Source organism: Filicampus tigris, chromosome 13 (genome assembly GCF_054856515.1).
Source record: "Filicampus tigris isolate MCC_2025a chromosome 13, RoL_Ftig_1.0, whole genome shotgun sequence".
NCBI classification, from domain to species: domain Eukaryota; kingdom Metazoa; phylum Chordata; class Actinopteri; order Syngnathiformes; family Syngnathidae; genus Filicampus; species Filicampus tigris.
The window spans coordinates 13810595-13837222 of record NC_141229.1 but is presented as its reverse complement, the minus strand read 5'-3'; the positions used below and the strand labels follow the sequence as shown (position 1 = coordinate 13837222).

Genomic DNA, 26628 nt, shown 5'->3' with positions numbered 1-26628 from the left:
TATGACAAAATATATATTTTTAAAGTTTCAGTAAATTATTTGTAATTTATTTTTTAATTTGTGTTTTGTTGTGTTTCTTATTTTATTGAATATTAAGAATGGCATAATTGTGATTGTCTAAGGAAGGGCCGAACTTCAAATGATTCAGTTTGTCATACGATATATGACGTGTCGGGGCATGAAGACTGTGCTCAATGAGAGAAATATTCAGGCCCACCCTGATTTTTCCATTAGCCAGGTTCTGGCTCCGCCCCTGAATCAGACAACTGCATTTGGACTATTTGACTCTTGACTTGACTTCCTCTTTAATAGATGCTGTAATGCATCAACTTGTGATTATAAGAGTAAATGTATAGGGTCAAACTATCATTTGAGCCTCCACTGCATGTTCTATATTAACATATATGTATAACAGCTAAGCTGTTTGTCAGTATGTGCCCTGTGATTGGTTGGAGACCAGTCCAGGGTGAATCCCACTAACCCAAAAGGGTTATACATTAACAACAGTTGGGCAATTCAATTTTATTGACTCCTCCACCCCCACCACCAAGCCAACTTAAAGATATAAGGAACGATATAAGGGGGAATAAAAACCCTCAATAATGTCAAAAATGAATATTTTAGTTATTCCAACTTAAATGACTTTTTTAGCACCAAAGAAACACAAATTGTGCTTTTTACAGTGTGGACTAAACCAAATTGCACTGAGAACTGGTTGGCAACCATACTGAGTTACATTAAATAGAATGAAATGTGAAGTATGAGTGAAGAATGTATTGGGCATGTATTAATGAAGTGTACAGGCATCATGTGTTGAGTTATGTTAACTTCATTTGCAATTCATATTCCTTTGGGCGCGTCCTCCTGTGGGTTCTCTGTGTCCAACAACCACACTTCACTTCACGGCTTCTTTCCAAGTGAGTGAGTTGGCGGAGAGGAGTCAAGTATTTGTCCGATGAAACATATACATTACAGTCTTAAAAAGAGTGGACTACAAAGTCACTAAAAGAAGACAATGAATAAGAAAAGGTACTTTCTGGATCCCCCAGTGATCAAAGATTATATGGTTAAAGGAGAAAGATTTACCAAGTGGTCAGAGGTGAGTAAATATTTAAGGAGAATTGCACTTTTGTAATTAACTCCTTGAAATACTCTTTCTTTTCTACATTACGATGTGTTTTTTTACTTTACTAACATTTACAATAGGTGTATCTTTAGAAGAATGATGGAGATAAACTTTTTTTTTTTTTTAAATGTGAATAACTACTTTTTCTATTCAGTCAGGGGAAAATGACTTAAAGCGTAGTGTGGTGCACATTTTTGGATGAATTGGTTGCTTTTATGTTAATTCTCAGCCATGATACAATCAACTTTTCTTGCATTTTAAAAATATTTTAATACTTTATTGCTGCATTTCTATTAGCTTGTAATAAACGCATTGTTCTCGGACCCCAGGATACTTCCTGGTTCATCTAAATGACCAAATATGGTATACCCGAAGGGCTTCAATGAGCACATTAACATCAAATTGTTATTCTATCAAACATGTCGTCGACAAGGACTCGACAAAGACTCTCCCTGTCACCATGAAGATGGATATGAAAGGCTTTTACCTCTACTGGACGAATCAAAGCAAGGTAATACAACAAAGAAGATGCCATTGCACAAACTAAATTGTGTGCCATGTTTTAGTCTATCAGGCGAGTGCTTAACGTCTATGTGTAAGTGTTGCTGGATCCATGAGAACTGCGAGAAAGCTGAGAGCCGCACTGCCTCATGCTGTGCCAGCTGTTTGTGGAGATTATTGATTGGTGCAGATTTGGGCCCGCCATCCTGCTGCACTTTGTAGCTCGACTGTGATGCACTCGCCCGGAGAGGACTATTTGTCTTTGGAGCTCTCGCTCGCTCTCTCCCTCTCGCTGCTTCTCAGAATGAGGCAACTTTTGTTTTACATCCAATAAATCCAGAAAAAAGAGCCGTACTGTCCTATTGTAAATGAAAAAGCATGCGCCATGCGTGCAAAATAGTGAGCTACTGTTTGCTAATCAAAGTTTTTTTTTCCCCTCCAGTCTTGGTCCATATTTGGACTTGCGCCTACGTCCTGAATTCCGTGATGGAGATGACTGTCTGATTCTTGTTTCTAGGAGACAACATTCTTGGATGTTGCGACCATCAGAGATACCAGAACAGGAAAATATGCGAAACTTCCAAAAGTAAGTTACTGTAAAATCCACTGACAGAGTTCACTATGTAAGAATATCTGCAGGTATGCAAATCAATCTTTCAAGACCCATTAGTGTGAGAAACATATTTGCATTGCAAATATGGCAATGGCCACATGAACCCAGCCCTCCTTCAGTAGAAACAGGTGCACACGCATCAACATAAACACACAGCTCATGCTGAGTCATCCTTTGGAGAGATACTTGAAGAGAGTGTCAGCATCTTTTTCTTTCCTGATCAAGGGAAAATGCTTTAGGATCTCAGCTCCTTACTATTAATCACTTTGCCTGTGCAGTGAAGCAGTGAGCGGCCATCTTCATCTTTCTCAGAGGGTTCAGTGAGAGGTGAAATCTTGGTGGTGGTGGGGGGGGGGCTGAGCGAGAGAGTGTGTGGGTTCCCTGTTTGCATGTCTTGGTAAGCAAATTTGCATGTTGGGAATGATTGTGCACGCAGGTGTTCAATCACACAATTTGACAATTGAGATGGATGTTTTAGAGGTGAACTTATCCAGAAAGTTTTGGTCGGTTTCCAAATTGAATATTGAATTTCAGGGCAGTGTTGTCTATGCCCAGAAAAAAAAGCTGTATATTGTAAATGCGACAGGTACCTTTATCTCCGCCACTTCTTCTTGTAACCCATTTTGTTCCTACCTCTACAGCACCCAAAGGTCCGAAACGTGTTCAACCTGGATTTCCCAGACAGTAACCACTTGGCCAAAACGCTGACTGTTGTTTCTGGTCTTGACGCCGTCAACCTGACCTACCATCATTTCTTTGCCTCCAAGGATAAAGTGACACAGGTAACAAAGCATAGACTGCTTTATTGGCGCTGTCTGCTTCCTCCAGATGTTTACAATGCTGGGTTCTTGTTGCTGATCCATTGCGGTGACAACAATGAAGCTTCCCTTTCTTCGCTTGTGGTCTTTATTAGACTTTATGAATGCAATATCCGGCTTTTGTCAACAGTAATGAAATCACAATTGCTATTTGTTCAAACTCCCCATGCACTAATCTCATTTACTAGGTTGCTATTATGCCCTGTTGTGGTGAGTTTCTGTCACTTCACATGTTTTGAATGTTGCTTGTAAAAGTGATGACATTGCAAACAAAGATAACTTTCTGATTAAATGCACACCAGAACTGGGCAAATGACATTCTTACCATTGCCTACAATGCTGCGAGAAATAATTCCTGCAGACAAGTCTTCCTGGATAAAATGTGAGTGGAAATCCTGTGTGAGCTTTTATCCTGCTGAGTGAATCTCATGATATTCCGTTCTAATTTGTTGTCATACTTTAGCTATGTTTGGATTTGTCTCCAGACCAACAAAGATGGCAAGATCCCAGTGAAAAAGTAGGCCAACCACTCACTTTCAATGTTTGGGGAGTGTGTGCATTGTCACATTTGTTTACAATGCATCAATGTGTCAATATTATCAGTATTTACAAGATGTTCCCTGCTGATAAGAAGAGAGTGGAAAGCGCACTAGCGTCAGCCCACCTCCCCAAAGGAAAGGTTAACATTTTCCAACTTGCTAAAATTTGACATGGTCACCCAAGACTGCTATCGAGAGCTTACATGTAATGTGAATATCATATGTTACAGTTTGACAGTATGAAGCCCGATGTCTTCACTGAATCAGCTTTCAAGGCTTTCTTGGCAAATCTCTGTCCTCGCCCTGAAATCTATGAAATCTTCACTTCTTAGTGAGTTGGACAAAAACAATCCTGATTTCTTTTCTTCATGGCTCTTAACTTTGTAACATTGTATGTTTTAAGGGAAAGTTATTCTTCCAATGGTAATCCTATATTTTTGTCAATAAACTAACAACATTGCATCCGTCAATGATTTTGCAGGAGACAGTTGTTAGGCTCATCGGATACCGTTTAGCTAGTAACTATCTGTGCAGTATATGCCAAACATTTCCCACACTAATAGTGTGAATGTGAGTGTGAAAGCTTGTCTGTCTCTATATTTGCGCTATGAGTGACTGACTACCAGTCTATGGCATTGTCTGCCTTTGCTCTAAGTCAGCAAGATTAGGCTCCAGCCACTCATGACACTGAATGGCATTTATGGCAGAGAAAATGGATGGATGGATGGATGGATGGATGGATGGATGGATGGATGGATGGATGGATGGATGGATGGATGGATGGATGGACGGACGGCCAGATGGATGGATGGATGGATGGACGGATGGATGGATGGATGGATGGACGGATGGATGGAAAGATGGATGGATGGATGGATGGATGGATAGATGGATGGGTGGATGGATGGATGGATGGATAGGTGGATGGGTGGGTGGATGGATGGATGGATAATTGAATGGACGGATGGATGGATGATGGATGGATGGATGGATGGATGTATGGATGGATGGATGGATGGATGGATGGATGGATGGATGGATGGATGGATGGGTGGATGGATGGATGGATGGATGGATGGATGGATGGATGGATGGATGGATGGATGGATGGATGGGTAGTCATAACACCCAATTTGGGAATACATTGTGACTACAATTCACTCTTGGTCGAGCCTCCCGGTCAAGTGTGCTCATGCTGATGTGAATTGACTGTAACAAGAAGAAAGGTTTACATGGCTAAATGGTGAGGTAAGTGTTGTGCAATATCTGAGGAAATGTTGTTCCTGACTGTGCCTTCCAGTTCCAACAAACCCACCATGACAAAAGAGAATTTCACAAAGTTTCTCAACGAGAAACAGAGGGACTCCCGACTCAATGAGGAGCTGTTTCCACGATTGCGGCAGGACCAGATAAAAGCTTTGATGCTCAAATATGAACCCTGCAACACTAGCTGTAACAGAGGTGATGCTCTTCATTGCTCTGATTCGGACAATTAGCTAAAATATTTTCATGTATTATAGTCTTTTAACCTCCTCATTTATCTGCAGGTCTCATTACCCCAGAAGCCCTCTTGTCCTTCCTGATGGGTCCTGAGACTTCAGTGGTCATGCAGGACAGGCTGGCCAAGTGCCAGGACATGACCCAGCCCCTACCCCATTACTTCATTAAGTCCTCCCACAACACATACCTGACAGGTCACTCACGTCTTGTTGATTAAAAAACTAATTTTAGTACCTTAAGACACATTTGAACCTCACGACTACTCTTCCACAGCTGGTCAGTTTTCCGGCGTGTCCTCTCCGGAGATGTACCGTCAGTGCCTGTTGTCTGGCTGCCGTTGTCTGGAACTTGACTGCTGGAAGGGGAAACCTCCAGAGGAAGAGCCCATCATTACACATGGCTTCACCATGACCACTGAGATCCTTTTCAAAGTACATGCCTCATGCATACTGTCCATTTATACAACAAAATATCAAACCGAAAATGTAAATTTTGTTGCGATTATGGGAAGTTAGAGAATCAGGGCTCTATTTCCCTGACTGGACAGCAAGGATTTTGTAGCCAAATGCATGCCGGCAGACCTGTGAGAGGGAGAGCGGTGCCACTGTGGGAGTGGCCACAGCCGACTTCAGTCATGGTCAATTTTAGTGGCTGTTTTCATTCTTTTTAAATGTGGCATGATCGTCACGAACTCGAGGCTCTAGATGGCGGTGTGAAGTGGGCACTTAGAGACCGTGCCCCCGCCCCCAATGGTTCCTGTGCCCCTCCATAGCTGTGAAAAATGTAAAACAATGATTCAGAGCTTTTACTGCCTGCTGTTCACAATCATGTATTGTCATTTATTAATGAAATATGTCGTTTTAGGCCAGCTGTCTACCCTGCGCCATTGTTAGACGTGGTCTGAACGGGTGTTTACATTTAGATAATTTAGATAAACTTTCTTCCATCAAATTGTCACTATGTCAGGCGCATCTCCAAGACACTCTTTATGCTGCGCCGGCCCACCTAATTTGGCTGAGACCGATCTGCAAAATTGCCAAACACGTGCAGCGAGACTTGCTCTGATACGGAAATCAGGATCAGCAGGGATTTGCACCAGAGCGCAGATACACTGTCTAAGAAAATAGAGCTCTCAATGTGTGTTATGCAAAAATTAAGAAGTAGAAGGCTATTGGCTCTTGTAACGAGTTCCCGTCAACCAACGTCAAAGTTTTTAGTTTAAAATAGTTTACTTTAACCGCAAGGATCCCTCGCTGTGTGCTGGCCAATGGTACAGTCCAGGTTTTTTAAAATTGTTTTTACTTTTGGTCCTCTTTTAAATCCATCCACATTGTGTCACTGCAGCCTCGTCTTAGCTAGCACTAAGCAGCCCGTTGAGTTCATCTCACCGATCCAGCGTCCATGTTTGTAAAATTGTCTTCTTAAAGAGAAGTCAACCCAAACATATTTTTTTCAAGAATTTGTTCTATGCAGGTCCATGAGTTGAAACAAGGCGTTCTGATTAATGTTGCGTTTGTGAAATATGAGAAACCCACCCATTCTTAGCCATCTCAGGCGGCGGCCATTTTGTCTTTTCTGTCCACTGAAAATGACATCACAGTTGCGCAGGGCTCAGATAACGACCAATCATGGCTCAGCTTCAGAAAACAGGTGAGCTGTGATTGGCCATTACCACAGCTTGCGAACATCACGTGACCAAACCTAAAAAACAGGTTAGCCGTGGCGTTTTCAAGCGAAGCCCGTGGACATCAATTCACATTCCACAATTGCAATATTAATTGATCAGAACATCGTGTCTAGACTCTTGTGGGGGCACATATTACTGCAAAGAAATTGTTTAACTTGACTTCCGCTTTAAGTCTTTGTGTAACCTCTGGTATGATGTTATTCTTCCATTGTAGAAGTTGCTCCATTATCTTGAGATGAATGAGATTTCTCCTCTTATTAGTCAAATTCTGATTTATGAGACCTATAAGGTCATTAAAAGGGTGTCAAACTCCAGTCCTCGGGGGCCGCCCTCTAGCATGTCTTTGAGGTTTTCCCGTCCAGCACACCTGATTCAAACGATCGGCATCAGGCTCCTGCAGAACTTGCTGATGAGCTGATCATTTGAAACAGGTGTGTTGCAGCAGAGAGAGATGGAAAACAGGCAATACAGCGGCCCTCGAGGACCGGAGTTCGACACCCCTGTGACTTAGAGAGAAGACATTTTGTATTGCAGATACCTTAATTCAAACTGTTCCTTTGAAACACTTTTACCATCTTGTTTATTTTGTGCATTTCCCCATTTTACAATGGTAATGGTAATGGTTGTAGCATCGTGACGCTAAGATAAGAAATATGATGAAAACCGTCAAGGTCACCTATTCATTCATTCATCGTGCAGCAAAAATAAGTAAACAGCAGCACAGAAAATGACACAGGAAGGCACCCCCATCATGCTTCTGGAATCAACACTTCCATTTAAGGGCAGCAGCAGCAGCTTCTCAGACCCAACGGTTCAGAAGAGCACATCTGTCCAGTTTAGACGGAGCCATACTCATGTTTGCTTTTAGACTGAAGAATCCTTATGCGCGCTCATCTCATATGTTTGTGTGACTGTGCTGTTTTTTCAACCTTGCCCTAGATCTACTTCAATCATGCTAAAATTCAAATGAAAAAAGTCCATATGTTTTGTGATGCTTAACAGGATGTGATTGAGGCCATTGCTGAGAGCGCCTTCAAGACCTCACTGTATCCTGTTATCCTTTCCTTTGAGAACCACGTTGACTCGTAAGAGGTTTTCCATGCACCCATGCTACATAATTCTGTTTAATGAATGTGTTGTAGTCTTATTATCCAGCATGTAAAATTACTGCTAACGTCCGAAGATTTTGACTGAGTGAATGTGTGTTTGGCAAAGCAGGCAGCAACACGTGTCTTTGTGCTTCGTTTTAGAGTGAAGCAACAGGAGAAGATGGCCAACTACTGCAAAACCATATTTGGTAATGCCCTGCTGACAGAGCCTCTGGACAAATACCCTGTAAGTGCTCCAGTGCGGCACCACAGCAGTTGTATATCAGTTAAGCATTTTTTATGGCAGTGCATTCGTTGTACATCGGCTGTACCCAGTGGCGGGCCATGCATTTGCTAGCTCGGCCTTCAGTGGGGACTTACCTATTTCAATATTTCAATCCACCACTTAATACTACCACTATTAGGTCGCAATTATAGAAACCATCAATGCCATACAAAAATGCAAGATAGCAGCACACACCTGTGCCATGCGCATCATCTGGAGCGGTTCAGAATCAGTAATTGTCAAAGAGCATGTCCAAAACATACAAAAACAAATAGAATACATCATACTTGCCAGAGATGCTAATTATTAAATGTATTAATGTGTGCAGATTACTACAGCTGTGTTGCTAGTGGAAGTTGACTGTAGTAAATTTTGTTTTAACAAACCAATCAGTGGACATGACCAGCAGCCAGCTCACTGGCTGTGTGAGGACAAATTTCAAATCTGATTGATTAAATAAAGCTATCCCCATTGCTAATATAGTTTAAGTTACTTTAGGCAGCACTATAATGATTCTAAAAAACCTGAGCAGAATGGCGGCACGATGGCGAAATCTGACTGGATGAGGCCAGCAGAGAAAAAAGACCTTGCTAGTTGTGTGAGTCGCCAGTAAACAGCAGTTTCCCATCAGTGTATTTATTTGTCAGTCATCAGTGAATCGGTTGGGCACTTGCAGTGCGCTTCTTTTGTATCAGTTTTGCATAATTCTTATTTCGATTACATTATCTCACTCTGAAATGACACACACCAAAGGTGCTCAATACAAAAAACAATCTACCATACCGAGATCACTCTCTAAGATTTTGGTTCAGTATGAGCCACTGATATCGAATTCCTCTTTTATCGTGTCCTCACTCTTTGTATCAAATATTAAGCTGAAGCCAGGACAGCAGATCCCAAGCCCATCTGAGCTCATGGGCAAGATCTTGATCAAGAACAAGAAGGGAAGCCATGAGAGCACACACAAGACAACCAAGAAAAGCAGCACAGCAGCCAGTGATCACATGACAACTTTTGCTTCACCCGCACAAAACACTGACCCACTTTTCGAAGATCCTACCCACTCGACCAATCTGGAGAACCAGGGTGAACAAGACTGATCCCATAAAATTACTCAAATCCCTTTCCACAAATTGGCTTGCTTGGATACAAGCCAACATGTTTATTATGATGTTTGATCAGACGGAGATATGGCTGTGGAAGATAACGAGGAACAAGAGGACACAGAGGAACAGGATGAGGAGAAAATGAAGACATGTGATGAGGTAGAGAATGTTGATCCAAGATCAGCCTGTTACTCTGGAAATGTATCACCCTTGTCCTGCCGGAAAATATCAGTTTAATTTCCTCAATCTGTCATAGGGCACAGCTGGACAGGAAGTCACAGCATACGAGGCAATGTCATCGTTGGTTAACTACATCCAGCCTAACAAATTCATCTCTTTTGACAATGCCAAAAGTATGTCTTTGCTTCTTGAGGGAAAAGAGAATCTGGGATATGTTTTGCGTATTGTTAAAAATGTGTCTATTAAACACATTTACTGTAATGACAATTTGATCACGCAGAAAAGAACAGGTGTTATGTCATCTCATCTTTTGTGGAGACCAAAGGGGAAGCTATGATTTCTAAGACGGCTGTTGACTTTGTTGAGTATCTTTTCATGTTGAAAAAGAACACAAAATATGGTAAGTTTTAATGTTAAAACACACCAAAATAAATATGACATGTATTCCATTACTCTTTAACACACATTACTGTCAGATATAATAAAAGGCAGATGAGCAGGATTTACCCTAAAGGAACAAGAATGGACTCATCCAATTACAACCCCCAGCCCTTTTGGAACGTGGGCTGCCAGATGGTGGCACTCAACTATCAGACAATGGGTAAGAAAAAGGCTCAGGCATCCTGGTGACATGCAAAAAAAAAACAAGTTTAGCTGTCTGAATTTCTCGTCTTCCACCACTGCAGGTCAGTGTTGCGCCTTCTCAACACTCTTCTGTGCTCTGCTTGCCAAACGGCTCCTGGTGCCAAGATGAGTGATGCCTAAAGAAGGCTCTGTGTTTCTTTTCAGATTTCCCCATGCAGCTGAACATGGCTCTGTTCGAATTCAACGGAAGGACAGGCTACCTACTCAAGCACGACGTGCTGCGGCGCGGTGACAAGAAGTTTGACCCTTTCTGCGACAGGATTGACACAGTCGTGGCAATCACACTGACCATAAAGGCAAGATTTACAGGCTCCTAAAGCACTGAGGGCCTTATTTACTTAAAGCGGAAGTCAACAAACATATTTTTTCAAGAATATGTTCTATGCAGCCAGGCCCACTTGTTGGAACAAGGCAATATGATTAATATGAATTATGAGTTAATAAGCGGCAAAATCCACTTGTTTTTGGCCATCTCAGGGGGCGGCCATTTTGCCACTTCTGTCGACTGAAAATGACATCACAGTTGCTCGGGGCTCAGGTAATGACCAATCATGGCTCACCTGCTTTCTTAAGCTGAGCTATGATTGGTTGTTATCTGTGCCCTGAGGGTGTGTGATGTCATTTTCAGTTGACAGAAGTGACAAAATGCCCGCCCCTTCGATAGCTAAAAACGGCTGGATTTTGCTATATTCTATAAACGCAATATTTATCAGAATGCCTTGTTTCAACTAGTGGGCCTGCATAGAACATATTGTTAAAAAATATATATGTTTGGGTTGACTTCCTCTTAAAGGTTAGCATGTGTAAAAATGGACACAAACTTAGTCAACTCCAAAATGTTCTTTACAATAATATGTTCTATGCTGCCCCACTTGTCTGAACATTTGTCTCAGCTTGCGAATATCACATGACCATACTTTGAAAACACATGAGCCGTGATTTGTTGCTAAGATAAAGTAGTGAAATAAAAAGAAGTCGGACACTCCTGCTCATAGGTGTGAATGTGTGTATGAATGTTTGTTTCAAGGGAATCGGACGCGTAGTTTTACAGCAGTCTTGCTCACCAATACATTTAAAAAGTCATTCGGCCTCGTGTCAAACTGCTTTTGAACGGTCCATGCATGTCTGTCATACAAAAAAAAAGTCATATATGTCCTCACCAGATCTATTCGGGACAGTTTCTGTCTGACAAGAGTGTAAAAACCGGAGTTGAGGTCGAGATCATTGGGCTGCCAGGAGACCCCAAGAAGAAATATCGCACCAAGTGGTCCACCACACCCAACTCTATTAACCCAGTGTGGAATGAGGAGGCTTTTGTTTTTGACAAGGTGCATGTCAGTTTACCTAACACATTCCCAAATAAAAGACGTGTGTTAATTTATTATGACTTTTGTGTCGCTGCAATTCGAATACATATACTGTATGTATCCAATATTATTGTTGATAGATTCTCCTCCCAGAAATGGCTTCTCTGAGAATGTCAGTCCATGAGGAAAATGGCAAATTCCTTGGACATAGAATCATTCCCCTTGACACCATTCAATCAGGTCAGTCCAGTGTTGAAATGACAACTCAATCTGTATTCTAATGTGCATTCACCCAAGACAGAAGCGGGGTGTTCAAGGCCGTTGGTTTTTTGCCAACTTGTTAATCAGTGAAGTAGTGTCCTTTTCACTGAGGTTTGTGCTTGCAGGCTTCCATCACATCTGTCTGCGCAGTGAAAGCAACATACCGCTCACTCTGCCTGCACTCTTTGTGTACATTGAGGTCAAAGACTACATCCCTGCTGCTTTTGCAGGTGAATTTTTTTTTTTTTTTTGCCATGTTGCTTTGAAATTAATATGATTGCAGCGACACATGGGGTCAGTTAGAGGAGATTGGTTATATTCATTGTAAATGTAGTTTTTTTTTAAGAGATAAATAATAACCATGTGTTTATTTCTCAGATTTCACCGACGCCTTATTCAACCCAACAAAGGGCACGGAGAAGATGACACGGACCCCAAAAGAGGTGCATAAATAGTCAACATACATGAGTTAATAAAGTACTTTTTAACATAGGCTTATTCATTACTCTATTCTATACCTAATTTTAAAGGATTTGGTGACACGTAACCGGTGTGTTGCATTTGTGGGATTGTGCTGATGCACCATTATGGAATGTTCTTGCTATTGGCTACTCACTGTGTTCAGTGTAATACTGCTTTCCTAGCCAGGAGACTTTAGGGAGAGGCAAATTGCTTTCTGAATGTTCCATACTCCAGTTTCCTTGTTTACTTGTTATTTTCCATCTACCACAGACTTACATTATGTTGGTGTTGCGGAGAGCTAGGACTGTATGTGAATCTAGGGGGATTTGTCGGGGCACCTCATCCAAACAGTCACTCGAATCAAAAGTGTGGCCGGACACGATGACAGAGAACAACTTGGCTTTAATCGCACTTCAATCCACTTCACAGAACACAACAGCTCGCTCATTGCGGCGCATACACACGACCGAAAACGGCGCGAATCTGCCGGTGATTGCTAACGGCTAACAGACTACGGACTCGATAGGACCCCCTTAGCTGTCCAACAATATGCCCAACCTAAATTAACGTAAACAAAAGGACCCATTAGCTTCCCGAAAATGAGCCTGGTGCAAAGCACATGAACCACACAGCAAACCAATGCATGTGTAAACAAAGCAGCAATGAGAAATTTACAACAGCCGCCCCCAGAATAGCTCTGCTATTATGTAAAGGATACTAAATGTCCGAAGGTGCTGCGGGAGTCCCTGAAACAACATTGTCCACATTTGGAATCGCTGGTAACTGAACCAGCCGTGCCACTGGCCGCAGGTAGGTCTTCCCTCCGATTCGAACCTGTGCAGACCGAACACGTCCATCAGCACTCTCCACCAACTTGACGACTCTCCCGATCGGCCACTGCGATCTGGGAAACTGGGGATCGACGATGCATCACAACTGCATCCTGGACGATGTCATCAGTGGGGCATCGCCACTTCTGCCTGGCTTGCATCGAGGGTAGGTAGTGACGTATGAATTGGGTCCAGAAGTGGTCCACCATCATCTGACAGTGGCGCCATCGTCTCTTTGTGAGTGTGTCCGGAGCGTAGGACACTTGAGGTAAAGAGGAGTCCCGCCGCCCCATGAGCAGCATGTTAGGCGTCACTGGGTCGGCGACGTCTGATGAAACATAGCCTCAGGGCTTGGCATTAAGGATACTCTCAACTTCAATTAGAAGGGTGAGAAGGACATCTTCCTGAAGGGACTGTGATCCAACAACGACCACAAGGGCCCTCTTGACTGAGTGTACTTCACGTTCCCAGACACCGCCAAAATTGGGTGCTGCTGGCGGATTAAAGCGGAACTGAATCTGCTTCTTAGACAGTCCCTCCTGAAGCTCTGGGACCATAGATGCGAACGCCTCTTTGATTTCTCTCTTGGCCCCTCGGAAATGTGTTCCTCGGTCTGAGAGCATCTCAGCAGGGGTTCCTCTTCGAGCTATGAACCTCCTCAGTGCCAGAAGGAAACTGTCCGTGGTCTAGGTGAACAGGTGTTGTCAGGCACTTGAAGATCACTCCCCATCACTTTTCACTTCGGCGACCAACTTTGACCAGGTAAGGGCCAAAACAGTCAACTCCTGCCGAGTAGAAGGGGGGCTTCAAGACCCTAAGGTGGGCTGGAGGAAGGTCTGCCATCATTGGGACTTACGGTTTTCCCCTCCATTTGGTGCACTCTGGGCTGGTTCGTTGATATTTTCTCACAGCCTGTCTCCTACGCAGTACCCATGCCTGAGCTCGGCGAAGACTCCGCCTGCACCTGAGTGGAGCAAACAAGCATCCGTGTCTTTGATGAGGAGACTTGTAACAGCATGGCTGGGATCAAGCACGACTGGGTGAATGTCAGTAGGACCGGACTCGATATGCCTGAGTTGTCCTCCAACTCGAATAAGACCAGACTTGTGTCCAACTCTGGTGCTAGTGAGCTCAACCTGCTGCTGGCAGGGACAGGCTTAGCCACTGTGAGACGCTTGACGTCATCAGGGAAGCTCGGCTTGGATGGACTTGAATAGGTGGACCTCTGCCTGGTGTGTATTAGAAGAAGGGGCTGACGAATCGGCAGCCGACTGTGAAGCAACTGTTGTGTGGCTTCCAACAAGTCAGCCCAGGTATTGAACTGTGCAATGTCAGGAACCATATCTGGAGGGCAGATCTGCACAAGGCCACAGAAAATGCTCTGCTTGTGCTCCAGGGAGTCGACAGGGTTGACTGAGTCTGGGGCTTGAGTCCAATTGTGTGGTGGAAAGCGAAGGAATGCAGGACCTTGTAGTGCCCACCCAAGGGCAGTATGGATTGCTGTTGGGCTGCCCTTTGGACCAAATCTCACCGGCTCTTTAGTGGTGATCAAATGTGTATAGTCCGCACCAATTAGCAGCAGTGGTTGCGCCCGGCTAAAGTCTGGGAGGGGGAGACCACGAAGATGGCGGTACCGTTTCTGTAAAAAAGCTTTGGGATAGGAATGATCCGCTAAAGCTAATTGGCCTGCTGTATAGGCATCTTCAATGAGGTAGCGCTCCTTTGAATGTGATTGCGGGGCTACGTAGTAAGGTGGACTACGTCTTGGCGAACAGTCCTTAAAGTAAGGGTCTCTGTTTGACCCTTGAGGCCTATCCTTTGAGCAGCATCCTGTAGGATTATCGTTCGTTCAGCCCCATCATCCAGAATGGCATGGGTCCACACCGATCTGCGTCCATTATTGTGATGGGGACCATCTTAAGGTACAGCTTCCTTCCCTGCTTGGCGTCGCGAGTGCTGCTTGGCCGCTTGGAGTGATGAGGTAAACACGTGAGTCCGACTTGGCCACATTGTGAAAAACACTTGGATGAATCTCTTGGCACTCTCTGCGGGGTTTCTTCAAGGTATAGGCCTCAGGTAGATGATTAGTCCTTCCACACTTACAACAGCGCTTACAACGTTCAAGCCACTTCTTGACTTCCTCTGTTAGGTGCTGTGCGATGTTGGTACACTGTAACAAATAGTGTTCAGAACTCTTACAAAAGAGGCATAACCTCTTGGACTTTGGTGAACTGGTAGCAGAACGGTTTGCCTCTGTAGGATGACTGTCATCAGGTTTGGTGGTATCGGAGCCATGATACACAGACACAGACTATACTCAAAGCTTGGCAGCGGGAGCGCGTCTTTCCTTTTTGGATGCATGGGGCTCTTCGGGACGGTGGCGCTGTGCCATTTTAGCCGAAAGCCTTTGCGCTTCTGTCTTGACTTTCAGCCAGTTAGCGAGGTCCCTGAAGTTGTAAGGGTTGAGTTGGTTTGTGTTGAGATTGGAGGTGCTCTACAAAACTGTCGCTCATGTGTTTTGGCAGCTTATTAAGCAGTCTGTCAACATGACCAGTCGACTTTGTTTCCATCCCATCCGGTCCCTCCAATGATGTTAGCATTCCTACTAGAAAGTCAACACTGAGGGCAAAGCTCTGGAAGCCCTTTACATCTCCGGATTTAACATCAGGGGGATTTAGAATTGCAGCGATCTCACTCTGTGTGAGTTGATGCGGTTGTCCATACTGGCGCAGTAATGCCTCCATCGCAGCAGTGTAAGGTCGGGCATAATGCCGGCAGGATCGAGCTATTAGCTGGGCTTCATCCAGGACCAAGTGCTCCAGGAGTACACGGTACTGTAGTGCTCTGAAAGCTCTGTGTGGTTCAAGAAGGTGATCTAGCGCCATCTTGAGGTCGGTGAACTCCCTCTCGCTAGCACGAACCAGGAGATGGGGGCCTTCCATACATCGGCAAGCTAGGAGGTGTACTAACTTGTGGTGCTGTATTCCACTCATTCATCTTATTGGCTGCCGTTGTTGGAGAATGACAAAACGGGCGCCTGAGTGTTGGGAATAGCTGGCCATCTTGACTAACAGACCTGGTCTGTAGGCTGAGTGACTGCAGCCGCTGTGCACTGGCATTTATATTGTCATGTAGAGAAGCAGTATGAGGAATAAGAGAATGAGGAAGGCTGACCTGATAATCCTGGAGATAAAACGGTAGCTGCCGTGGTCTTACTTTTGCTTTGTCATCAGTCACTGTTGTTCTCATCGCATCCATTTTGCTGATATGGGTGAAGCAATACGGCTCGAAGGACCAATGTTGCGGGGAGCTAGGACTGTATGTGAATCTAGGGGGATTCACCGGAGCACCTCATCCAAACAGTCACTCGGATCAAAAGTGTGTTTTTACTGAGCGTCAATTATACACAGGTTTTCATTATTCATGTATCAGCCTGGGCATTGTCCTCCACTGTATTGTACATCACATCTTTCTATCGGAACTTCTCACACTGAAACTGGATCTTCATGGTCTTGCATTTTTAAATATATTTTAATATTTTGTAATTTTAAACCTTGGAGGAAAAAAGATAACATGAATGTTTACATGGTTTAACCGATACTGTAGTTGCATTTACAATCTAAAAAGATCACATAGAAGAGAAAAAAAAATCCTGCCAATACAAAAGAAGCGATATTGCTTGAATTCGCTGTACACTGTGCACTGTCTGTGTTTTGTTTTAATAATGTTGGTAAATTCATTATCTACAGGGCAGCAAAGTTAGCTGTTGTTTAGCATCTCCGCCCACTCATAAGTTGTGTTCTTCTGTGACATCACTTTTTGTGCCCGTGCAGTCATCCTCAGACTACATTTCTCCTTATGAGCTGCCTTTTGTGTCCCAAATTGAAGTGACAAAAGCAAAGGAACCAACAGGTAATGCTCCTTGTAAAAGTAAATATCTACATTTATTTTAAAAAAACACTAATCTAATCACTGCTGTGCCTCCCAGTGGAGGTGCCTTCTGAACTAAATCCACCCAGACTTGAGGTCAGTAAATCACCATCCCATGATGCTTCACCAGAAGCGAGTGGAGAAGAAGCTGAAGAAGAGAGCACGCCAGACACTCCGCAACCTGAAGACCTTCCTCTGGATGCTGAAATAGGAAGTTCCATAACCGAGACACTTCCTGGCGAAGAGATCGTCCCTGATGAGGATGTCATACAGCCTGAGATGACCACCAAAGACATAGAGGAGTCAAGCAGTGACTCTATAAACTCCGAGCTAATTTCAAATGATGAACTAGTCGAGGAGGAGGTTCAAGGAGAGCCCGGTCCATTAAGTGCATCAGCGGAATGTGCAGTGTCAGATAAATCATCTGCAGCTTGTAGTAAAGGTAAGTGCTTTATATGCTGCACAACACATTCCTTCTGGCAAAGTAAACAGAAGACAATACAGCTCAAATGATGTGTTAATCTATAATAAAACCATTGTGCCTTCTGCCGACAATAAAAAAGCGATGCCTGCTTTCGCTGTAGAAACATCCACCGTGACGACTGCAGAACTGACACAGCACAAGAGCTACCTGAAGGTCATCAAGCGTCAGGAGAGAGAGACAAAAGAAACGGAAAAAAAGTATCAGAGAAAAACAGACGATCTGAGCCAGAAATATTTAGATGCTTTCAAGGCCTGCAAGAAGAAGGCCTCGCTGAAGAAAAAAGAGTGAGGGGATTTGTTTTGCATTGCTTTTCTTAAAGGCCATTCCAGTCGCTCTCAGACTTGTTTTGGAATTTGACAACACAGCTCAAAAGTTTGTTTTGCTCTTTGTAATAACAATGTTCCCCTGCTGTTCGTGGGGGATAAGGGCAGAGCCCTGCCACGAATAAAGAAAATACTAATACTAGTATAGTATATATTATACTATACTAGTATTGTATATACTAAATACATAATTGTCACCCGGCAAAATGGTTTATGATTACCTATAGATGCCACAACAGGCTGGTAAAGCACTACTATGCTATTAGACATGGCTATGACCTGACTAAATGAAGCTCCTCACCTCACTTCAACATAGTCCCTTGAAACCGAGATGGCGCCCAAAAAATACTTTCATATTAGACACAACTTTGGGCTGAGCACAAAAACAATGAAAAGGTGGATTCAAAACAACTGTGAGTCGGTACATTTACTAACAGTGAATGGTGAATATGTGAGAGAACAGTTTTATTATATTCTATGGTGATGAATGGCCAATATTTCTCAGTTAATGGATTTCTCTAGCTGAAGAAAAATATTAGAGAATGCAGAGATACAAATTAATGAAATATGCTGTTATACTGATATGTGCTGCTACAAAATGTGTCCTTATAACAAAGTGAACGTTGCTGTATAAATGATTTTTCTAAATCACACAATGAGCAGTTCTGTACGGTGACTGGTGGAGATGTGTTCAATTCTCTTCCCATCGTGCAGCATGTGCCTGACTGGAGGAAGCATGTTGGACTGCAACGCCAAATCAGTGCAAGAGCACAAGCAAAAGCTGCAGGCTGAGCTGCACGCTCTTTGGATGGAACAGTGTGATCAGCTGAGGAGGAAGAAAGAGCAGTGTGCCACAGAGGTTTGTTTTTAAATCACTAGCTACTTAAGCTACTTTCATTTGTATTAATTCTTAAAGTGGAAGCCAACCCAAACATATTTTTTCAAGAATGTTTTCTATGCAGGCCCACTAGTTGAAACATTCTGATAAATATTGCGTTGGTGGAATAAGAGTTAATCCAACTGTTTTTAGACATCTCTGGGGGCGGCCATTTTGTCACTTCTAAGCTAAGTTTCAGAAAACAGGTCAGCCGTGATTGGTCGTTAGCTGAGCCCTGAGCAGTTGTGATGTCATTTTCAGCTGACAGAAGTGATAAAATCGCCGGCCCCTGGGATGGCTAAAAAGGGGTGGACTTTGCTGCTTAACTCATATTCCACAAATGCAATATTAATGCCGTGTTTCAACTAGTGGGCCTGCTGAGAACATATTCTTAAAAAAATATATGTTTGGGTTGATTTCCTCTTTAAATTAACCACAAGTGGCACTAAAAATGTTAAACCGAAATGTAATTTTGACAATTGTTGAGGGGGTTTTTTTCATCATAGATTTAAACCAAATAGAATTTTGAGGGTCAGTTTAGGACTTTGAACACATTTTTTCCTAAAAATGTAGCGGAAATATAAAAAATCTGTTCCAGGGTAAAACTGCTGCCATCATGAAACCTTTATTAACTAATCTATTAATAAGTGAAAAACAAGTTAATAGCTGTAAAAATGTAATGGTAAAAACAATAAAACATTTTTGTCTGAACTTTAGCGATTAAATGTGTGCAGATGTACCTAAGGGTGCCGATTTCTTGTATCTTCACTGAGATGATGTCAAATTCTTCTTCTTGTTGTGATGTGGCAGAGGCTGGCTAAACTGATGGAGATGGCCAATGAGAGGCACAGCATTGAACTGAAGACCTTGGAAAGGTGCGTCCTCACCTACAATACACTTGGAACATGCTGAGTTTATTTAATCTGTGTGTTGGGATTATAGACTCCCTGTGTTGTAAATGTGTGAGGTCGAGGTGATGTGAGGTGAAACACCTGCCATCTCTTAATGAGAAAACCTCAAATAATGACTGAATCTCTGTGTGGTTCCTTGAATCTCCTTCAGCCAACTTATTACATCATGCATGTGTGTTTGTGTGTATCCGTGTGTGCGTGTCTGTCCCAAGTCCCCAGATGGCATATGGTTATCTCAGTATAACTATTATCTAGAGGGTGTTTAAACAGCAGCATTCAGCTGCCTTCTTCTAGCTTTCCACGTTGACACTATAACGACACACTGAAGCTCTCCTTTCACTCTAAAAGAAAAGGTCACATCACCCACACACAGCTGTGCAGCAGTGGTTTAAAGGCAAAGTGTTGTTTATAGGGTCGTTTTTCCTTTGAACAAATAGAATCAGGCAGTGATCCTTTTTCTCTTTGGCTTGTTTGCAGTGAAATCAAAGAGAGCAAGAAGACAAAATCTTCCCAACACAAAGCCAAGTGAGTTGTAGGACCGTTAAAAAAAAACTAATCAGTGCTTGTCTAGAACAGAAATAGATTTGAGAGGACAAATGATAAAAAGCAGATTTAAATATTGACAATAATTATCTTCTCAGGCTGAAAAAAGCAACAAGTAGAGAACTGTTGGATGAGCCCGATGAATCTGAATGTGCGGTAAGTCTCATTGAAAATTCTTTCACTTTAAAAATAAAACATCATCAGATGCATGTGTAAAGGCTCGTGCTTGATCTGTGAAAAAGGGCTTTAAGGCTGTTTCTCATATGTAACCGAGATCCAGGGCATAAGTATCGCTCCCATTTGCACTTTCAGACATACAGGGTCCTATTTTCATGCCCATCTTAAGTGTTGCGCAAGATGCAGTCTAACTGTGTGTATGGGCGGAATTCTTTTTGTTTTGGTATTTTCATAGACAGGCAGCTAGAAATTGAACACAGCCAACTTGGAAGTCAATGGAAGCGGCTCCTTCATTCTCTTTAAAGTGGAAGTCAACCCAAATATATTTTTTTCAAGAATATGTTCCCAGCAGGCCCACCAGTTGAAACGCGGCATTCTGATTAATTTTGCCTTTGTGGAATATAAATTAAGCAGCAGAATGCACTCGTTTTTAGGCATCTCTGGGGGCGGCCATTTTGTCACTTCTATCGACTGAAAATGACATCAAAATTGTCCACAACGAGCAATCACGGCTGACCTATTTTCTGAATCTGAGCTGTGATTGGTCGTTGTGAGCAGTTGTGATGTCATTTTCAGACAGAAGACAAAATGGCCGCCCCAGAGATGGCTAAAAACGAGTGGATTAACACTTATTCCACAAACGCAATATTTTTCAGAATGCCCTGTTTCAACTAGTGGGCTTGTATAGACCATATTCTTGAAAAAAAAAAAGTTTGCGTTGACTTCCGCTTTAAGTTCAGTGCAGGAGAAGCAAGCGGTCAACATGGCGGAATCATAACGGACTCGCTGGTGTCCGTGCAGGAGATTAGCATGTATGTTTTATTGAGGAACCGCAAGAAGACACATGACCCCACGTGCCATGACACCCTGTTATTCAGGACTCATAGAACCATCGTTACATACGGAACCGTTGTTCTATGACATAAATCCAGAATATCCCTTCGCACACGTGCAGGTCAAGAATGCATACCAACAAACATCATTCGTGACCCCCAGGTGACCAAGGTGACTATGATGTGCCTCAGGCACTGGAGGTTGCAGGTCAGGCTGTCATTTCTTGTTGGGGTAGTTGGCCCCTGCCAACAGAGGTGTTTAAAACGCCGGGCGAAGTGAAGTCACTCTTGCAGGACCGACTCCTTCCTGCCTCTATTGCGGTGCTAGGTGTGTCTGCCCCACCAGTGCCTGTGCTTGCTCAGGATGTTGACACCATTTTTCTGGCTCCCTCTGAGTCTTGTTTCCAGAGCTCGGGCGTTGAGGAGCTCATTGTGTGATGCAGAAGACGGCTCGATGCAGGTTGTTTAGTGATGTGCCTTGCAGCGCCAGAAGTGCCTCAGCAGTCTCAGTCACCTCCTGAAAGTGCTTTCTTCCGACGTAGACATCCCTGTTCTGCCTTTTCTGTCTCTGCGTCGAAGGACTATTTGACAGAGCTCCATTCTTGCTGGGGTGATACTGCACTCTAAAAACAGTTGGGTTGAATATGACAGAACTTATGTTAAAAATGGACTGATCCACTACTTGGGTCAATCCGACCCAACTTTCTGGGTTGTTTTTGTAGAAACGATCCAAAAAACGGGCCGTTTTGTACAAAACAACCCCGAAAAATGTTTTGTACAACCCAACAAGGGCGCGGCACCCCACTGAGCCTTCGTCAACCTTGACATGCTGGGCAGGAATAGCTGCAACATAAACCTTCCGAGTAGAAGGAGAGCAACCTACTCATCTAAGAGAGACTGCAGGAAATACAAGAATCAAGCAAACCACAGCGTCCACCCCATGGCTGACACACCACACTACAAACAAATCCCACCTGTTAGTTCAAAGTTCACACGTTTCTTTGTAAATGTTATTCAAAATAAGTCAGTGAATACGATCCGATACAGTCACCATCCATTCCCTTCTCGTCACTTTTGAAACTGACAGCGCTAAAACCAACATTTATCCAGCCAACTTTGATCCGTCTCAGTCAATTAATTGTTGGCCAACAAAAAACCTATACGTGGGATGACCATTGAGGTAATTATGACCAGTTATCCACTTAACTGCGCGAAATCTTGTTTGGCCAACAAGTTTGAGAGCGGCGAGGACTCTACTGTGCTGTCTCTGTCCCCACATTAAAAATGTAATTTTGTAAAATAAACCATATTTTTACTAAATGTACCTGTATTTGGATTACGTTTTTTTTTTTTTCTGCAATGGTAATGGGATACAGTTCGGGTTTTTTTTGTAACCTGAATACATACTACCAGTACATGTATTTTGTTACGCCTGTGCACGCATGACGTATGTGCGTACTCAACGATCTCGCAATGTGTCCCCAACGGACGATGGTGCCCTACACGCTGTGCGAGCTCTGCGAATTGGGACCGACGTGCCTGATGGCATGGGACCTTTAACGTAAGGGTACCAGCATTTTTGCCTATGTGTATACAACATGGCAACCCTTTTTAATTTCAAGGCACAATATATAGTAATTTCATCTCGAAATTCATAGAGCACTTACTCTGGTTGGATAGTCATGTATGATAGTAAACAGAAGGCGGGATTACCAAAACAACACATGACCTTTGACTAAATAATACAAATGGCCTACTTTTCACTGATCATTTTAGACAAGGAAACAAATCAAATAAAAATGTGGTGCTTTTGATATGTGTTACCATGGTCTTCTTCCAGAAGATGGTTTTTGGTCACAATTATTTAAATGTTGGTATTCCTTTACCATACAATTCTTTTAACTCCAAAGAAAAGCTAATTAATGTTAGTTATTTCTATTCAACATTCAGCCTTGAAAAGAAATAAGGCTTATGCTGTATGCCCCATGGACACGTGTATGTGTCTGGAACGTTAATTTGACAGCTCGCTCATCTTCATCTAACACATATAATAGTAACTATGGTTACAACGAGGCAGATGGTCTTGTGATTTGAAGAAGAAAAAAATCCCTCCCTGCATGTCGTCCGCACTCTCATCTGCAAACGTGCTCCGACGAGTTGTTTACCGATACGCGTACAGTGCGTACGCACAGGCAGTCTTTCTGACCACACGCCCGGCCGGTCCATTACTCAGAGGCTGTTTACTGGAAGATGTCTCATCCACGTGTGGCCTATGACTCACCTCTCATGGCTCTCCTCTGTTGGCTCATCAAGATTCAGACATGTCGCATTTGGGTAAAACTTAACTCAGTGCTTCAACCATCCACTCCAACCATCCTCACCACTATTCAGTAGGGTCGCTGAGCGGCTAATTTTGTCCCATTGAATCAGCATCAGCTCATTAATTAGACCAGCACAATAAGATGTTTAATCAGCAGAGCCACAATATTAACTAGCTGTGTACAATTAGGCCTGCGTGAATAACCTGCGGAAGCATGATCTGCTATGACTTAAATGTATTGGTCCTCATGCTCTGGTTTTATCGCAAGGGCGCATTTCTCTCCAGATGGACGCACAAATACCCCAGCTAACTTCAGAAAGCCACCGGCTCAAACCGTTTTTGTGTTACAGTCATGTGAGTACAGCGTGCGGCAAGAGACTCTGATGGCGAAGCAGGCGGCCACGCTAGAGGGGATCAAGGCTCTCACTAATCAGGTACAAGCTGATTCGCTTTTATAACCTTTGCAAAGCTCAAGCTCATGTTGCTGTCTATATCACCGCCTTTGTGTTTTTCATTTCCGTTCACACAAAACCCACGCATCTCAAATCGATTGCTTCACACTGCGTGAGCGTGCTTTTTCTCATCCCTTTGACACACTGTGAAATTTGTATCCTCACACAAATGTACGTTTCCTGTTCAAATTTGCTTACACTCACGATCAGTCATCAGAGCGTTGCTGTATGAAACATTTAATTTGAACGACCCAATCCCTCAGCTCTAAATGATGTCAGAGTTTGGTTTTGAATATTGATATTACAAGTAGGAAAAAAATAAGTGTGGGATAGTTTTAGACAATAACGGCAGTGCGAAGACCAGATGGAGAGTATTTCTCACCAGGACTGGTGTTTTTGAAATTGAGAGAATAATTAAAATGAGAATAAGTAGATGAATAGAACTGTAAAAAACACTGTTCCTCAAGGTTGAATCGAGAACATTGTGCCCCTTAGGGCTAGTTAGCCAAGGTGATATTTACAGTGTTCAATCGTGACACTTGAAATGTCAAATGGCACTTAAGTTAAAACTTTGGAAACAAATGCCTCAGTTTTTTAAATATATATTTTTAGAATATTTGGGCATCGCAAATACGTATCGGATCGCAACACGAGTATCGGATCGGGACAAAAGTGTATCGTCCCAGCCCTAATATATACTAAATATATTCACTCTTAGTATACCATAAAACTATCTGTATTCTAAAATGATTGTATCAGCACCTGGAGGATATAGGGAAGCATGCATGTCAATTTTAATAATTCATTAATCTGTCAATTATTTTGTCAATTAATCAGTGTAAAAAACATTTTTAACATGTTTTGATTTCCGTCCCTTTATCCAACACAACATTATTTCAAATTGACAGTTCAGAAAATGCACAAACAAATTAATTATGATTCACTTAACGTACTGGTTTGGACCATAACGTGCCAAAAAACAGACAAAAATGTTCATTATTGTGAAAGTAAAAGCAGGTGATTAGAAATATTTTATTTGCATTCAACACAAAGACAATCAGTCTGCTTTCATGGAGGACTACAGAAATCAGCAAATATTTACTTTTGAGACCCTGAAATTCCCAGGATTTGGGCAATGCTAGGTCTCGAAACAATTAATTGCTAAAAAAAAAAAATTATTGATTAATTTGATAATCGATTAGTTGTCGATAAATCGATTAATTGTTGCACCTCTTCATATGTCCTTTAACCTTCATTCTGTGTGTCTGTAGCTTAATCAGGAGGCCCTGAAGGAGCACGAAGACAAAATGAGGTCTCTGCCAGCAGAGGTGATGGAGGCTGTTAACGCCTGCGTGGGCGCCCACTTCCCTGAACTCATCGACAAGGCGGCCACCAACAAAGGAGACGGTTCAAACATCTACGGAGATGTCTTTTTGGGCTAGATGACTTTTTGCTGCCTGAATCGTGGTCATTCAGTTGAGGACTTTCAATTAAAGGAGCTCAGTCAGCAGTCCTCATTTTTATGGGGAGTGTCATTTTATGTGTGAGACTATTTTCATATGAAGGAATACTGTGTAAATAAATTGTAAGAAAAAAGAATACTATGATGATTAAGTCACCGAGTTTTGAGTAGTGTATAAGACCAACTTTGAAATAATAGAGTCAAGTAAGTCACTTCCAGTGTAGTGGTTCACTTGCCTGACATCTTTGATGGTAATATGGGTTTGGTTTCCTATGAAGTCATCTATAAGCGCCCTGTGATTGACTGGCAACAGTTCTAGGTGTCGTCTGCCTTCAAGCTGCCTGCGACCCTGAACAGGATTAGTGGTTGAGAAAATGAATGGAGGAATATTATGCAAATTTTAGCTTTACAAGCATAAACGTGTACTTGCATTAAGATGAGGACTGGATCAGGATCATGTCAGGTTAGAATTTTGTGTGTTTGACACATAGTCAAGTTTTGTCACAATTACCATCATGAGCTGATGATCAGTGTGATTTTTTTAAATTTTTTTTTGATTACCGGTAATTATTTTGTCGGTAAAAACACCTCACAAATGAAGTGTGACAAAAAACATTCCTGCCTGGTTGTTAAGTAAACTGATACTAATATAAGAGTCACATTTGTTTCACATTTAATGGATTTCTTGAAATCTGTTGTTGAAATCCTTGAAATCTGCAACATAAAAAAGCATAGACACTAAATGTATTACACCGATGTTGTTTGTGGATATCTGATTCCATGCATGTGTGTGTGTTTTTTCTGCCATGACGCATACTTAAACTAGGCCACATTGGTTAAATAAATTGGAATTAGGTCACCTGAATGTGGTTGTCAATCCAGCATACTGGTAGACACGTGAACTCTTCATCAGCCTGCTTTGGAGAGGTCAGCACGCTCTGACGCCATAAGCATTTTGACGACGACATATTCTGGCAAATTGTCTTTTTAATTGCTTGTATACAAAGAGCCAGCTCTCTCGAGTGAGTGCCAGCTAATCAAGTGTGAAATTAAAAAAACATGTAAATCTATTGTTACCTTGTGGAAATGTGTCTGCAAGTGAGCCATTCTGCACATCCATACCACTGTTACATACGGCTAATTTACATAACAACCACCCAGACATTTAAAAAATGTTTTTATTAACCTTTATTCAACTAGGAATGTCCAATTGTGATGAAAAACTTTATTCACTCTTTTAATGATTGGCTGACATTGATCAACAGCAAATTTTAACCAGTGATGGCTTTTTGTGTGCGCTGTAAGGGTATTTTTGATGCTGATTTAAAAAATATCTTTAATTTTTTCCTAGTACAACAGGTTATTGA

General features: G+C 42.5%; 1 protein-coding gene across 2 annotated transcripts; it reads left to right on the top strand.

Moving 5' to 3' along the window:
* The first annotated feature begins 1015 nt into the window (after positions 1–1015).
* On the top strand, positions 1016–26258 carry plcb2 (phospholipase C, beta 2). Of its 2 annotated transcripts, none has more exons than XM_086049272.1 (32): positions 1016–1099; positions 1560–1637; positions 2145–2213; positions 2882–3022; positions 3361–3440; positions 3522–3575; positions 3662–3737; positions 3828–3928; positions 4898–5058; positions 5145–5291; positions 5371–5528; positions 7787–7869; positions 8035–8119; positions 9034–9244; positions 9341–9423; positions 9521–9617; positions 9725–9809; positions 9921–10045; positions 10234–10385; positions 11253–11417; positions 11537–11636; positions 11783–11887; positions 12036–12100; positions 16783–16861; positions 16938–17258; positions 17443–17647; positions 18401–18545; positions 19374–19438; positions 19952–19999; positions 20116–20173; positions 23698–23781; positions 25071–26258. In XM_086049272.1, exons 1-32 carry the CDS (start codon positions 1016–1018, stop codon positions 25239–25241), a joined length of 3681 nt encoding a protein of 1226 aa, XP_085905398.1. In that variant the 3' UTR covers positions 25242–26258. The 2 variants fall into 2 exon arrangements, with proteins under 2 accessions (XP_085905398.1, XP_085905397.1); XM_086049271.1 differs by having other exon boundaries at positions 16938–17321; positions 17464–17647.
* Positions 26259–26628: the final 370 nt, after the last annotated feature.